The 14,367-nt window shown below is 33.6% G+C and overlaps 4 protein-coding genes and 1 long non-coding RNA gene across 11 annotated transcripts; 3 read left to right on the forward strand and 2 right to left on the reverse strand.

Moving 5' to 3' along the window:
* The first annotated feature begins 242 nt into the window (after nt 1–242).
* LOC117219173 (uncharacterized) lies at nt 243–8,248 on the forward strand. Of its 2 annotated transcripts, none has more exons than XM_076525611.1 (3): nt 243–381; nt 547–847; nt 7,712–8,248. In XM_076525611.1, exons 1-3 carry the CDS (start codon nt 324–326, stop codon nt 7,941–7,943), a joined length of 591 nt encoding a protein of 196 aa, XP_076381726.1. In that variant the 5' UTR covers nt 243–323; the 3' UTR covers nt 7,944–8,248. The 2 variants fall into 2 exon arrangements, with proteins under 2 accessions (XP_076381726.1, XP_033323996.2); XM_033468105.2 differs by lacking the exon at nt 7,712–8,248 and adding an exon at nt 973–1,204.
* Nucleotides 3,299–8,710, reverse strand: LOC117219176 (uncharacterized). The gene is made up of 3 exons (XR_004489963.2): nt 8,346–8,710; nt 5,904–7,869; nt 3,299–5,829 (listed from the first exon to the last, which is right to left on the reverse strand). It is a non-coding gene; the product is annotated as an uncharacterized LOC117219176 (long non-coding RNA).
* LOC117219105 (piggyBac transposable element-derived protein 4) lies at nt 4,191–6,239 on the forward strand. The gene is made up of 2 exons (XM_033467999.2): nt 4,191–4,330; nt 4,437–6,239. The coding sequence occupies exon 2, from the start codon at nt 4,441–4,443 to the stop codon at nt 6,217–6,219; it is 1,779 nt and encodes a 592-aa protein (XP_033323890.2). The 5' UTR covers nt 4,191–4,330; nt 4,437–4,440; the 3' UTR covers nt 6,220–6,239.
* Nucleotides 8,711–8,867: 157 nt separating the features above from the next.
* sicily (NADH dehydrogenase (ubiquinone) complex I, assembly factor 6 homolog sicily) lies at nt 8,868–10,680 on the forward strand. 5 transcript variants are annotated; one of them, XM_033468106.2, is made up of 5 exons: nt 8,868–9,121; nt 9,391–9,613; nt 9,728–9,929; nt 10,038–10,123; nt 10,239–10,680. In XM_033468106.2, exons 1-5 carry the CDS (start codon nt 8,988–8,990, stop codon nt 10,416–10,418), a joined length of 825 nt encoding a protein of 274 aa, XP_033323997.1. In that variant the 5' UTR covers nt 8,868–8,987; the 3' UTR covers nt 10,419–10,680. The 5 variants fall into 5 exon arrangements, with proteins under 5 accessions (XP_033323997.1, XP_076381721.1, XP_076381723.1 ...); XM_076525606.1 differs by having other exon boundaries at nt 8,886–9,121; nt 9,728–10,123; XM_076525608.1 differs by having other exon boundaries at nt 8,901–9,032; nt 9,728–10,123.
* Rabex-5 (Rabaptin-5-associated exchange factor for Rab5) lies at nt 10,561–14,344 on the reverse strand. 2 transcript variants are annotated; one of them, XM_033468114.2, is made up of 10 exons: nt 14,192–14,344; nt 13,605–13,859; nt 13,212–13,327; nt 12,855–13,112; nt 12,649–12,778; nt 12,488–12,585; nt 12,153–12,409; nt 11,937–12,068; nt 11,617–11,862; nt 10,561–11,272 (listed from the first exon to the last, which is right to left on the reverse strand). In XM_033468114.2, the coding sequence occupies exons 2-10, from the start codon at nt 13,781–13,783 to the stop codon at nt 10,880–10,882; spliced, it is 1,809 nt and encodes a 602-aa protein (XP_033324005.1). In that variant the 5' UTR covers nt 13,784–13,859; nt 14,192–14,344; the 3' UTR covers nt 10,561–10,879. The 2 variants fall into 2 exon arrangements, with proteins under 2 accessions (XP_033324005.1, XP_033324006.1); XM_033468115.2 differs by having other exon boundaries at nt 13,605–13,870; nt 14,192–14,337.
* Between the last annotated feature and the right edge of the window lie 23 nt (nt 14,345–14,367).

The following is a 14,367-nucleotide window of genomic DNA, read 5'->3' on the forward strand; positions in this document are numbered from 1 at the left end:
AAATGCACACATCACGCGAAAGGCCATTAACTTTTCCAACTGGACAAACATATTTAACTAAACAATTGTTTTAACCTCCACTGTCAAAAAAATAATATCGTTCCATATTGATAATGTAAAAAAAAACATTAATTTAGATAAATGAAGTTCTAACAGCACTTTCATTTTTGCATTTCTAATTTATAGCTGCTTTTAACAGAAATTGCAAAAATGGAAAACAAATTTTCATGAACAATAGTATAAACGTAACGACCGGAACACAAATGGCAGAATACGCTTGTTATATAAAAGTTCAGTTTACTCTTAATGTTTGATCGAGAATTATGTCCTGCTGCAGAAGAACCGAGAAATTTGAACAATTTCCTTGCGACGGTTGTTGTGGTTAGTATAATGTTCTTAACTTTTTCTTTTCTTCCTAGTGTGTTAGTGTAATGTGAAATGAACAACAGAAAAATCATTTTTAGTAGACATGCGATGCTATAAGTAACGATCCGACCTCGGAATGTTAATAATTCAAAGTTCATTAATAATTGGTTATTTATGTAGTGAACAACTGTGATACTGAAGATAGAAGATGTGTGATATCAAATCCCCAAACTCATTACTGCTTTTGTCAAATTTGCGGAGGATGCTATGCTTACGATAATGGCAACAATTGTCACTCCAATGTTAATACTACCATCAAGACATACACAAACCCATGTCAATGTGCCAAAGAAATAATGTGGAATAGCTGTGTACCACCTAAACCAGACTGCAGATGGTTTTCAAACTTTTCTGAATTACGCAGACAGTGGAGTAATCATGCTCGCCAACAAAATTGTAAATGTTGTAAGTGTAGGCAAAGGTAAGAAAAAGTAAGATCTTACGTTTGCAGAGGTCAAACGGACTTCATCTGTGAGGAAGTACTTTTGCACCAAAGAAAATCGACTTTAATTCGTGTAAAATTTAAATCTGTTCCATTTACATTAGGTAAAGCAACTCAGGCCGGAGAATTCTTAATTGAATAATTATATAAAAAAAAAAAATAAGAAAAAAAATTGCATTTCTATCAAGCTCGTGACAATGAATAACAACATGAAAATTATTTATTGGAACAATATAAAAAATGTCATTGAGGTATGCTTATAGTTTATCTGTCTTCCAACTTGCAGTGACAAATTTTTGATACATTAAAAATAAAAAAATATGCTACGTGGGGAAATGTAAGAAAGTATACATATTACATTAACCCTTTCGCTCCGATGGGCGTATATATACGCCCTCGAAGAATGGCCATTCATATACGAAGAGCGTATACAGGGTGTCCCACAATTATTTTAACAGCCGAAAATGAGGGGTAGCTGAGGTCATTTGAAGTAACTTTTTCCTTTGCGAAAATGCAATCCGCGGCTTTGTTTACGAGTTATTAACGAAAAACACTGGCCAATGAGAGGTGACGGTGCGAGAGAGAGGGTCCGCGAGAGAGTCCGCAGCACGAGGCTTTGACAGAAGGTCGGGACGGACTCGAGCCGCGTTCGAAGTATTGAACAAGTCACGAAGCGAGAACTTTCCGGATTTTTTTAACTACATAACAGTGATATTTTTACGAAAAACGCTGTTCACCTTTACTTTAGAACGTCTGAAGAATATTCACTAATTTTTCGGACTCGAAATAATATGTAGTTTAACCGTGACAGTCGTTTTAATTTTCTGGTGTGCATGACACCTTATGTGTACCATATGAAATTTTTATGCAAGGTGTACAGTGAAGATTAACAAAGTTCGTAAATGATATTTTAATTTAAATAATTCCGTGTACGAACAGAATTCAACGAATGATTCGCAAAGCTGATTTAATAATAAATAATCGCGTTAAGGTACGTAAAGGATTTGTTTTTTAGAGAAATATGAAAAATATTATCGATAAGAAACTCACCCATTTAGTTGAGGATGCATTTGCTGACTCGTACGTACTGACCTCGTACAACGAACAGCTGATCCCAGGTCGATGACCGCAACATTCGAGGGATACTGTCGGTGGAACCTCTGGTATGGTTATTTGCGAAGTTCACTTACACTGCACTGTCACCAAACACTGATCAGTTATTTAATCACTGATAATCCGAATCACTTGTGGATATTTAAGCAAGATCACTGAGACTCGTTCGCGGATAATCGTTTATTCGACGCGTTCGTTCGGAAGTCGACGTTTCACTGCCGAAAAATTCAGGCCTCGACTGTGGGTCCTTGTTGTTCTACGTTCGGCCGTCCGAGGAAATGACACTCGATACCATTTTCTTCGCACGGCCATTAATTACGTTCTAAGAGCGCAGGGTGACAGCGGGTCGGACACAGTTTACGTCTCGGCATATCTTGTTTATTTCATTTAGCGGTACCCTGCGCTTCGAAGAAAATAGTATCGGGTGTTATTTCCTCGGACGGCCGAAAGACGAACGACAAGGGCCCACGGTCGAGGCCTCGATTTTTTGGCAGTGAAACGTCGACTTCCGAACGAACGCGTCGAATAAACGATCATCCGCGAACGAGTCTCAGTGATCTTTCTTAAATATCCACAAGTGATTCGGATTATCAGTGATTAATTAAGTGATCAGTGTTTAGTGACAGTGCAGTGAAAGATCAGCTGTACGTTGTACAAGGTCAGTGCCCTTCGACATCATGAATTTCAGCCAGCAAATGCATCCTCAACTAAATGGGTGAGTTTCTTACTGATAATATTTTTCATATCTCTCTAATAAACAAATCCTTTACGTCCCTTATTTATTATTAAATCAGCTTTGCAAATCATTCGTTAATCTTCACTGTACACCTTGCATAAAAATTTCATATGGTACACACGAGGTGTCATGCACACCAGAAAATTAAAACATCTGTCACGGTTAAACTTCATATTATTTCGGGTCCGAAAAATTAGTAAATATTCTTCAGACGTTCTAAAGTAAAGGTGAACAGCGTTTTTCTTAAAAATATCACTGTTATGTAGTTAAAAAAATCCGGAAAGTTCTCGCTTCGTGACTTGTTCAATACTTCGAACGCGGCTCGAGTCCGTTCCGACCTTCTGTCAAAGCCTCGTGCTGCGGACTCTCTCGCGGACCCTCTCTCTCGCACCGTCACCTCTCATTGGGCAGTGTTTTTCGTTAATAACTCGTAAACAAAGCCGCGGATTGCATTTTCGCAAAGGAAAAAGCTACTTCAAATGACCTCAGCTACCCCTCATTTTCGGCTGTTAAAATAATTGTGGGACACCCTGTATATACGCTCTAGAAAAGTGGGCGCGCGGGTACGAAGAGCGTATATATACGTTCATACCATATATACTTTTATTTCATACTTTACATGAGATACTTTTGTTAATCGAGTATCTGGTAACGCTGCATGCCTTAAACAATTGACTATCATGAAATATAACATTATTGACAAAACGATATTGTGTTTTATTCTAACGATACACAGTTTCAGTCTTCTTTAGAACATTGCCAGCGAGGGATATATATCAGTAATTTATAATAGTAGTGATTAAAAGGTTTACACCTTTCCTTACGCTTTTGTGATAATATGTTGAGTTTTAAAGTATTTAATTTTTTTAGACCCATTATCAAATCATGGGGAAAAGAAAATTTAGGAGAATATTTTTCTGAAAGCGTTTGCCATGCAAAACAAACAGTAACGTGCTCAAGATCACAAAAATCTGAATATATTTGGACTACGGAAAACTTGGAACCAGAAATACATTCCGTACTTCAGTGCCAACTACTCAATAATACGCTCCGTTCACAGCGATCACATTTTGACGCAAGCGCTCCGTAGCGAAAGGGTTAAGTACATTAACCCTTTACACTCCGCTGTCCCCTTTCATGGGACATCGTAATTCCAGCATATCACTCGGATGTCCCCTGTCATGGGACATTAAAGTTGATTAGTGATTACGGGTAATTGAGTTATTTCAGCGCAATTTTTTGAGACATGCATGTTTCCCTGAAGTTTTCTCTTGATATGGCATAAGAAATCAAATCAAAATATAGTAAAATTACTAAAATATATACAAGAAACGTCAGCGGGTTTTGTGTCGGACGAGAACGTGAGAAGGCGTGCTCACGACGGTCCGAGCACTTCAAAGGCGCCATTTGAAAAGAGCGATAAGGCAAGTTTGTAGAAGAAAGGTCGGTATGCGAACATAACACGCACTGTATAGCGAGATTTATAATCATAAATAAGCAAGTCTAAATCTGAAGGAAAAGATTTTCAAAGCTGAACTCAGTTTGGTTTGAAGCGTCGAGCGGTATAGATAGATCTAACGAGTGAGAAAATCGGAAAAGTGATTCTTCTCTTGGTAAATAAATTGTTTGGTAAAAGTTTTTTTTGTAAATATCATCTTGTGAGTTAGTAATAACAATTGGAAATTTTCAACCCATGTATTTATTCATATTTTTTATTAGAACAATGGCAAAACGTTCAAACACGAATGAGTCTCATGACACAAGTAGTAGTGAAGATGAGCTCCAGATAGACGTTTATACAGATATGTTAGAAAGACTAATTGTAGAAGTAAACGATAGCAGTGATAGTGATATCGTCCAAGAAACAAGGCGACGAAGAGTTCGCATAGATAGCGATAGCGATGAAAGTGATACGGAAGAGAACACACCGCAACATGACAACGTATCGTCAAGCGAAGAGTGGGAAGACGTCACTGAATCAGGCGTTCCTCCAGTCACGATAAATTTTGACTTACATGACGAAATAGCCGGACCACAACTACCAAATAATGTAAAAGAACCCATAGAATATTTTACATTATATTTTACTGAAGAATTAGCAGACAGCATAATAAAAGAAACAAACAATTATGCCAACGAAGAAATTAAAAAGAAACAACTTTCACGGAAATCAACTTGGCACAAGTGGCATGATATTACTAAAGAAGAATTTTTAGCTTTCATCGCCGTTATCCTAAATATGGGATTGATTCAACTGCCCAGTATTCAAGAATACTGGTCTACTGCTTCCAATAGTAGAATCCCTTTCTTTCCGGAAACATTCACTAGGGCCAGATTTATGCAAATATTTTGGATGCTACATTTGACGAAACCCACGCAAAGAAATGCGACGATAAGAACTCGTATCCAAAAGGTTAGCAATTATTTAGAATATATAGATGGCAAGTTTAGACACTACTTCATACCGTATAAAGCAGTCGCTGTGAATGAATCTATTGTAAAATTCAAAGGCAGAATAGCATTTATCACCTATAATCCGAACAAGCCAACGAAATGGGGTATACGCATATATGCGCTAGCGGATTCAAAAACTGGATATTTATTTACAATACTTCCGTACTATGGCAGCATAACTTCCGATAACATTTATCGGCCTGATCTTCCAGTAACCACCAGGATTCCACTACATTTATATAAGAAGTTGTTAGACAGAATTCCTGATGCAAAAGGATACCACATGTACACTGACAGGTACTATACCAGCATTTTATTAGCAGAAGAATTGCTAAAGATGAATTGTCATCTTACTGGCACCATACAAGTTAATCGAAAAGGCGTACCGACACAAATAAAAAAACCAAAATTTTCAAGAAAAACAACAGTTGCATACAGGAAGAATAGCACTACGCTTCTTGCGTGGAAAGACAAAAGAATTATCACAATGCTCACTAATTATTACAACACACAACTACAATCTACCCACAGAACATTACGCGGTGGACATGTTGTAACAGTCAATAAGCCTGAAATGGTGTTAGAATACACGGCAAATATGGGTGGTGTGGATCGTGCGGATCAATGCGCTTCGACGTATTGTTTTCTCCGTCAGTCGCTGAAATGGTGGAGGAAGTTATTTTTTTGGGGATTGGAAATGTGTGTCATTAACTCATACATTATTTATCGTACCTCAAAACAAACAAATAATGAAACCCCAATGACGCACCACAAGTTTGTCAAGGCACTCATTGACCAGTTGAGGGGTGATTTTCGTGAATCGAGAACGCGTCCATCCACATCTTCTACGGACAATAGATTAGAGAATAAATTACATGTTCCCGATGTGGGACAAAGAAAACGGGATTGCATCGTTTGTTCTGACAGGAAAACACCTGGTGGCAGGCGTCAAACAACTTATTATTGTCAAACGTGCACTAATCAGCCAGCAATGCATATTGGGGAGTGTTTTAAAGTTTATCACACTGTACAAAATTATAAAAAATAAAATATTGACTTTTTTGCAAATATACATTTCTCGATTTCAACCAATTCATATAAGTTCAATATCATTATAACATGTTAGTTAGATCCAAAACCATACTAAATAATACGAGGGTCTGTAAATGCCCGTTTCTGCCACAAAGTAGCGCTGAGTAGCTGATAGCCAACGTCCAGAATGGTTCAGAATGCAAAGGGTTAAACTGAATCGATCGCGTACTTCCGCGAGTATGCGTTGAGTAATGTTGACAATTGATTCTATTAAATCACAAAGGTATATGAATCAACCGTACGACTTTCTGATGACTGCAACTTTGAACAGCCGAAAATGAGGGGTAGCTGAGGTCATTTGAAATAACTATTTTAGATTAATTTTTTAGATTTTACATTAATTACGTTCTAAGAGCGCAGGGTACCGTCGGTGACAGCAGGTCGGCCGCAGTTTACGTTTCTGCATATCTTGTTTATTTCATATGACGGTACCCTGCGCTTCAAAGAAGATGGTATCGGGTGTCATTTCCTCGGACGACCGAACGATGAACAACAAGGGTCCATGGTCGAGGCCTGATTTTTTTGGCAGTGAAACGTTGACTGCCGAACGAACGTGTCGAATAAACGATTATCCGCGAACGAGTCTCAGTCATCCCTCGTGATATCCACAAGTGTTTCGGATTATCAGTGATTAATTAAGTGATCAGTGTTTGGTGACAGTGCAGTGAAAGATCAGCTGTACGTTGTACGAGGTCAATGCCCTTCGACATCGTGAGCCACAATTCCAGCCAGCAAATGCATCCTCAACTAAATGGATGAGTTTCTTATTGATAATTTTTTTCATATTTCTCTAATTAACAAATCTTTTATGTCCCTTAACGCAATTATTTATTATTAAATCAGCTTTGCAAATTATTCGTTGAATTCTGTTCGGACACGGAATTATTTAAATTAAAATATCATTTACGAACTTTGTTAATCCTCACTGTACACTTTGAATAAAAATTTCATATGGCACACGTGAGGTGTCATGCATACCAGAAAATTAAAAGGGCTGTAACGGTTAAACTACATATTATTTCGGGTCCGAAAAATTAGTAAATATTCTTCACACGTTCTAAAGTAAAGGTGAACAGCGTTTTTCTTAAAAATATCACTGTTACCTAGTAAAAAAAATCCGGAAAGTTCACGCTTCGTGATTTGTTCAATACTTCGAACGCGGCTCGAGTCCGTCCCGACCTTCTGTCAAAGCCTCGTGCTGCGGGCTCACGAACTTCGTGCCGTCACCTCTCATTGGTCAGTGTCTTTCGTTAATAACTCGTAAACAAAGTCGCAGATTGCATCTTCGGAAAGGAAAAAGTTACTTCAAATGACCTCAGCTACCCCTCATTTTCAGCTGTTAAAATAATTGTGGAATACCCTGTATATTGTAGAATTCAAAATCGTATGTTCGTTATCGACATTACACCCAAATCAACAAATATTGATATCACTTTTCTTGATTTCAGGAGCGTGTATCGTACCGGACCAAGATTCTCCATATGGCACTCCTTGGCGCTTCTTGGGATCTCTCGTGTGAGAGATCTCATCCAAAACATCCTGTGCGCACAAATCGAGGAAAGAGATAGCACTGGCCAAGTAATCCGGCGACGACCACGACACCCAACTATTACATTAAATGTAGAGTTTTTAGTCGAGAGAAAGAAACATTTCAGCATGTATGGATATGTGAAGAGATAAATGGTAAAGTGGAGGCAGAAGTAAAAGAATATGTAAAGGAAAGGGTGAGGAAAGTAAATTGGGAAGCTGAAATGAATGAGTTATTAAGTGGTAATGTAAAAAGAGAACTGTGTATACATAGTAAGACATTCAAAAAGAGGACAAGAGAACAAAGTAGCAATTGTTGACCAAAGAACTGTAGATGTGAGTAGAGTAGGTCGTAGACTAAGTATACAAACGTATTATCATGTGCAATTAATGTTTAAACAAGTAAAATTAACTTTTTGTACGGATAATAAATAAATAATAAAATTAATATTACAATATTTCTGTATTTCTGTACTTATCAAATGTACGTGAGTAAAATGAAATGCAGTATAAATATGAAAAAACGGTACTCTAGTTTCTAGTTGTCATGCTCACATTGCAAGCTTCTCGGATATTTTTTAATGGCTTCCTCATCTATATTTATCCAATCATTATTTATCTAATTCATTTAATTTATTCTTGAATTTGTCTTCCTCTCACATTTGATATTATAAGATTTATTAATATTATTTTTAAATTTTTTCCTACTTTCCACACTTTTTCTGGCACTACCTGTACAATAAACAGATATTTTCAAATATTTTTGAATGCAAGTTAAAATGTAGTAAACGTTTAAAAAGACTTTCGAATTTAAATAAAAGTATTTCAATTAATATTTGGGTAAAGTTTATCTATACTTTAAATGAATTTATTCATACGCAAAAGAGTTCAATGAATAATGGTCCATATGATACGGCCAGTCGCCATGTTTGTTTTGATGAAACCTATATGTGTACAGAGAGTAATATGTATATATGTACTTGGTTTTGCACGATTTTTCTATCTCCTTTAGCTTTTGCAAACGTCCCCACCATTTTACTGCGCACCCAATCCACATTGAATCCTGTCTTAGCATTGTATCGTCAGCTAATCAAAGCAAAGAAATGTCTACTCCTATTCTCGCTAACGGAGCGTGATGCAGCCGGAGAGCTTGTAGAAATTTAGGTATCACTGTATGTATGAGTATGTGTAAGGTGAATGAACATTGGAAAGTTCAGTATGAACGGAAGAAATTTATTAAATGTTAGTGGAAATGCATTCTTACACATTTCAAAATATTCCCATGTAGTTACAAAACAAACACCAGCCGAATATTGTTTCGAATTAGTTAGGTACATAACGACAAGTCATAACAAATGAGTGTAATTTTTCGACTGTTACATGTTTTCGAAGTAATATTACTTTTACAAAATTTACTTTTAATTATTTTCCTTACAATGTGAAAGGCAATTAGATTTGTAATTGTTTAAATTAATATAACAATTTAATAAAAGTATGTAGTTTCTTCAGTGAAAATAGATTTTTATAAAATTATGAAATGTTCTTAAAATGAAAATAGTGTTAAGTATTAGTATTCTATTACTGTTCAAATATTTTGCAGAAAATATGATCATGAAAATTTTTTATGCACGTTATCATTACCATCTAAACCTAGATCAGCAGCATTTGCAATTCGTGCATTTAATGTTGAAGTTGCACAAATACAAGATCAAACAAATGACAGTAAAATAGGAGAAATGAGATTAAAATTTTGGACAGATGCCTTGAATAATACATTTAAAGGAAATCCACCGAGAAGTCCTGTTATGTTGGAGTTAGCTAGGGTATGATTTTGCAATTTATTGTATCTATAATATTACATGATCTATCATATTATATTATGTTGTACTATAAATGTAGTGTTAATATTATGGTATTTATAATGAAGACATTTACAGATTCTACAAAAGCATTCCCTTTCTAAACATTATTTCAAACGTTTAATAGATGCTCGTTTAGAATATCTAAAGAATTGTACATTTCTTGATATGAATGCATTAGAAAAATATGCAGAGTATAGTACTTCTTCTATTTATTATCTAGTGTTGGAAGCATATGATATTCATAATATTAGTGCAGATCATGCTGCTAGTCATATGGGTAAAGCGCATGGAATAATTAACTCACTTCGGTCAATTCCTTACAATGTTAAAAATAGAGTGAACGTTCTCCCACAAGATATTTTAATGAAGCATGGTGTTTCTACAGAAGCTGTATTTCAGGGTCAAATCAGTCAAGATCTGCAAAATGTAATATATGATGTTGCTTGTTATGGAAAACAGCATTTAGACACGGTAAATATTTTATCAAATTTGATTCTAATATATTTAAATAACCAAAATATTCATAAAATTAAACATTTACATATTACTATATAAACTCTAATTCCAAATATTGTACTGTTTACAGGCAATATCCCTTAAAAAAAAACTGCAAAAGAATATAGGCTTAATTTTTTTACCAGTAGTGCCCCTAGAGCAGTATTTAGGTGAACTAAGAAAAACAGATTTCAATGTATTTGACAAAAGATTGCAGAAAAGGAATAGTTTACTACCTATATATTTATTTTGGAAAAAATTGTTACTTTAAAATTCGTTTATAAATTTATTATAATATGCGTAACATAATGATTAGAAAATTTGTTGTAAATTAATATAATATATATTTAGAAATGCCAAAAAAAGGATCATTTTTTGATAGGAAAATAAGTGTACATATAGTAACCCATTGATAAGTAGAAGCAATTATTTATTTATACATAGGTGATTAATTACATTCAAATTGAATCTAAAACAGTTCCTTCTAAGTGTTTTAAATAAATACAGAAAATAAACTGATACAAGATACATAAGCGCATTGGTTGAAATTATTTTAATATATGAAATATTGATAGTCGATAAATTAGATTTACTAATAATTTCTATCAAATTTATATTTTAAATTATTGAATGTTATTTACATTGGAACTATGATGTTTCACTAGTATCTTTGCAAGGATTGCACATAAAAGTATATTTCTTAAAAATCGCACTTCACTTACATAATGTGTTTTATACATTATGGAAATAGCTTGAAAAATTTTCGGAATCTGTTTCTGTAGAATTAAGGGATAAGTCCCCAGTGCTACATGGAATTGTAGGTATGTTTGTACCCTGTATAGTAAATCCATGATAATTTTCCTTTTCTGGTTCTGCTGTAGAAGCCAAATGTAAATGAGCTGGGACTAATAAATCATTTGAAGTTTTCTCTTGTTGGACATCAAAATCGCATTGTGCGTCTAAGCTTATAAGACTAGTTTCATCTTCTGCCTTGCTCACATCAAAGCTGTCATCGCCCATGAAAGAAGGAAAATCGAAAGTAGGAGATGGTGTTACACAATCGTCCATTAAAGAGATTTTCATATCGTTTTGTTGGGTGGAATTATTAACTGTAGTAGAACAAACCTGAAAGGGATCCTTAAAAGTTAATTTCTTCATAATAAATAAAACATACAATCTAACAAAAAATGTTTGGTACAGAACATAATTAATTTTTAATCAGCTATGAATTGCAATACTTGAAGGTAATAAAAATTGCTTTGAGAAAAAGATCATCTTGCTTTTTCAAAATAGCACAAGGTACTTTTTAATTTCATAATAGTATATTTGATATCAAGAGGAATTCATTGATTTTCAGTAGTATGACCTTTAAATGACCATGAATTCAAAAATCTAAATACATATCATGAAATCAAAAATACAATGTGCAATTTAAAAGAGGCAAAGTGTAGTCATAAATAATGATTTACTTGTGGAATAATTGGAGGTGGTAACTGATAACTTTCTATATCTTCGCAGTCCAAATTAGTTGGTAATCGTTGACTATGTGTAATCAGTAATGGGGTTCTTTCTAGAACTGTATTTACTTCAGACTCAATTTCTTCTTGAAATCGTAGCATTCTTTCCTTCAAGTCCAATGTTTCATTCATCATTTCTGTTGTTTTAGCTTTCATTTCATCGAGAAGTGTTATGTCTTCGCACATTAAATGTAAGCTCTATGAAGAATTTAACTTTGTTACAAAAAAAGAAATTTGTTAAGAACAACACAATTTAAACATATTATATGTACTTCACATATCATTAGAGCAGATTCCCAAGTGTTGGCAGGTACACGTTCTCCGGACATGTAAGCATTAAAATCTTTTTCATCCATATTTAATAATGAAGCTGTTAAATTTTCAATGAATGATACAGCGCAACACTGTAAATTATATTTTCTTTCAGTTTATATTTCTTATAGAAATTTATAATTAATAAAACGTAAATAATAAGTATTTTCTTGTACCAGATTTGTAAAGTAATATCCACCTTCTCCTGTCATTAATCTGCTTGCATTACAAAATCTAGTAATAAAATTAATATTGCTTTTAAGACGTGCAGGATTAGCTTTTAGAACTATGAAAATCAATGCAGGAAGGAAGTCATCTGCTGATGCAGGTCCACCAACAGATTGTTGTAACATTAAAAATATATTTCTACAACAATAAATAATGCAAGACAGTTTTTCTTGTGGAGCTTTAGCAGAATCCATGTTTAATAAATCTATAACAATAGGAAAGTTTATTTAAGAAAATGTTTAGAAATTTAAATTTAAATTAATTAAATCCTTCATATGCAAACCTGTTATTGAACTGTAAACAAGTTCTCTAACTTCTGCACTGGTTTCATGTATTCTGCATTCTAAATTTTTTCCACTTACCCAATTCAACTGCCGGATTCTGTAAACATATGTTATATTAATTTAAGTTTAGTCTTTATTATAAGTTTTAAATGAGATCAACCTTTTTTGTATCGCCAAATCCTTTTCTTCATCATTCGTAAAGGGAGGACAAAAGAGAATTCTGTAGAGTAAAGTCATAGTATATCTCTCAACATAATCTAGCAATTTTTCTTTAATTTCTGGTGTAATATCTAAAATAATGTTGAAATAATTAATACGATTATTTTATAAATACATAAAAAATTTGTAACAAACTTCTTAAAATACCTGCATATTTGGCATTACTTTCTAAACGCTTAGCAAATACTTGATAAAAGTTTTGTATGATCTCTGAAAGTTCCTCTATTCTTTTTACATCTTTATTTTGAAGTATATCAATTATAAAGGAATGCATACATTTTCTAACATCTCTTTCTACTGGTGTTTTAGCAATCACGGTTATTAGTTCTCGGTTTTCTGCTTTTACTTTTTCCAAATCTGAATTGTCTTTTGTTAAGTCATATAATAACTCTTGATATCCCTGCGCTTCTCACAGAAAGTTACATCTTAGATTAGATTGTTCATTGTATTAATTTAAAAGGAAAATTAGATAAAACAAAAAAGACAAAATAAATATGTACATACCTTTTGTAACTGTTTTTCGAAAAGATATGTTTAACAATTTGTATTTCTTTTCCTGTTGTACTTTCTTCTCTTCATATTTCTGTTGAGCATTAGTTATACTCCGATTCGTAGACTGGCTATAGCATAAATTTTAAATTTAAGATAGTCATCGTTATTACTTCAATATATAAACTAATTTGATACTTCGATTGAATTAAATATTTCATACGTTTATCTTGGTGTTAGATTGAATATATCAAAAAAGGATAAATAAATAAGCTAAATAAAATTTATTACCATGCAATACAGAAATGATAAGCTATAACATAAATGTATTACATTCGAGATTTGATTTTTTAAGTTATTAAAAATATCAATTACTGTAACAAGTTATAATTAAGTTAATAAACATACGTGTCATATCCTTGTCCATAAGCATTAGATTCTGATTGAGATCTTTGTTTTTGTAGATGCTCTCGATGACATTTACTACAATAACCTTCCCATTCAGCATTTCCATAAAATCCACAACCAGTTTTGCATTTAAGATCTGCTTCATCAATTCTTAAGGAAGGAGTTTTTGTTGAATACATCGTGACGCCACTTTTTTAGTGTTACAATTATTTCTTCAATACATTGTACAATTTACATGTACGAACCACTTGTCATCTATAACATCACTATTTAACTTAGTTACATATTACGATAAATCATGGGTAAATGTCAAAACCATGCCAACCGAATTCTAATGATAAACAAGATTTCAGTGGAACACATGGTATATGTACATACATACTTGGAAACTTGATTGGAAATTACTTTTAAATGATATAAAATCTATTTTTATGATAGTTACTTTTTTAAAAGCAATCGATTAATTAATATGTTTTGAAAATGTATCGAACGAAAAGCTTTCTATTTCATCTGATAATTTAGAGCTGTCATCATAACACATTCTTTTGGTTTATTTAAAATATTTCTAATTAAAGATATATATTTACATGTGTAATGTATTCGCGATGCAGGAGTCACTTCCTTTCCATGGATATCTTCATTACAGAGTATTTTTCATTATTTTTTACATTTTACAAATTCGGAACTTGTAGCAAGTAGCAAAACCTTTGATATTGAAATGTCCAAATTAGGAGACGTTACGCCACATAAATAAGTTCTACAT

This window comes from Megalopta genalis, chromosome 12, assembly GCF_051020955.1.
Source record: "Megalopta genalis isolate 19385.01 chromosome 12, iyMegGena1_principal, whole genome shotgun sequence".
Taxonomy (NCBI): Eukaryota; Metazoa; Arthropoda; class Insecta; order Hymenoptera; family Halictidae; genus Megalopta; species Megalopta genalis.

What these genes read in the sequence shown, in the direction of transcription:
- LOC117219173 (XM_076525611.1), top strand. Translation starts at nt 324, where the DNA reads ATGTCCTGCTGCAGAAGAACCGAGAAATTTGAACAATTTCCTTGCGAC. An exon ending in TCCTTGCGACGGTTGTTGTG is followed by an intron (nt 382 to 546) that starts GTTAGTATAATG and finishes TTATTTATGTAG; the next exon opens with TGAACAACTGTGATACTGAA. An exon ending in TGTTGTAAGTGTAGGCAAAG is followed by an intron (nt 848 to 7,711) that starts GTAAGAAAAAGT and finishes TCTTGATTTCAG; the next exon opens with GAGCGTGTATCGTACCGGAC.
- Rabex-5 (XM_033468114.2), bottom strand. Translation starts at nt 13,783, where the DNA reads ATGTATTCAACAAAAACTCCTTCCTTAAGAATTGATGAAGCAGATCTT. An exon ending in TCGAAAAACAGTTACAAAAG is followed by an intron (nt 13,113 to 13,211) that starts GTATGTACATAT and finishes TTCTGTGAGAAG; the next exon opens with CGCAGGGATATCAAGAGTTA. An exon ending in AAGTAATGCCAAATATGCAG is followed by an intron (nt 12,779 to 12,854) that starts GTATTTTAAGAA and finishes ACATTATTTTAG; the next exon opens with ATATTACACCAGAAATTAAA.
- LOC117219105 (XM_033467999.2), top strand. Translation starts at nt 4,441, where the DNA reads ATGGCAAAACGTTCAAACACGAATGAGTCTCATGACACAAGTAGTAGT.
- sicily (XM_076525606.1), top strand. Translation starts at nt 8,988, where the DNA reads ATGAACATTGGAAAGTTCAGTATGAACGGAAGAAATTTATTAAATGTT. An exon ending in TATTGTTTCGAATTAGTTAG is followed by an intron (nt 9,122 to 9,390) that starts GTACATAACGAC and finishes AATATTTTGCAG; the next exon opens with AAAATATGATCATGAAAATT. An exon ending in TTATGTTGGAGTTAGCTAGG is followed by an intron (nt 9,614 to 9,727) that starts GTATGATTTTGC and finishes AGACATTTACAG; the next exon opens with ATTCTACAAAAGCATTCCCT.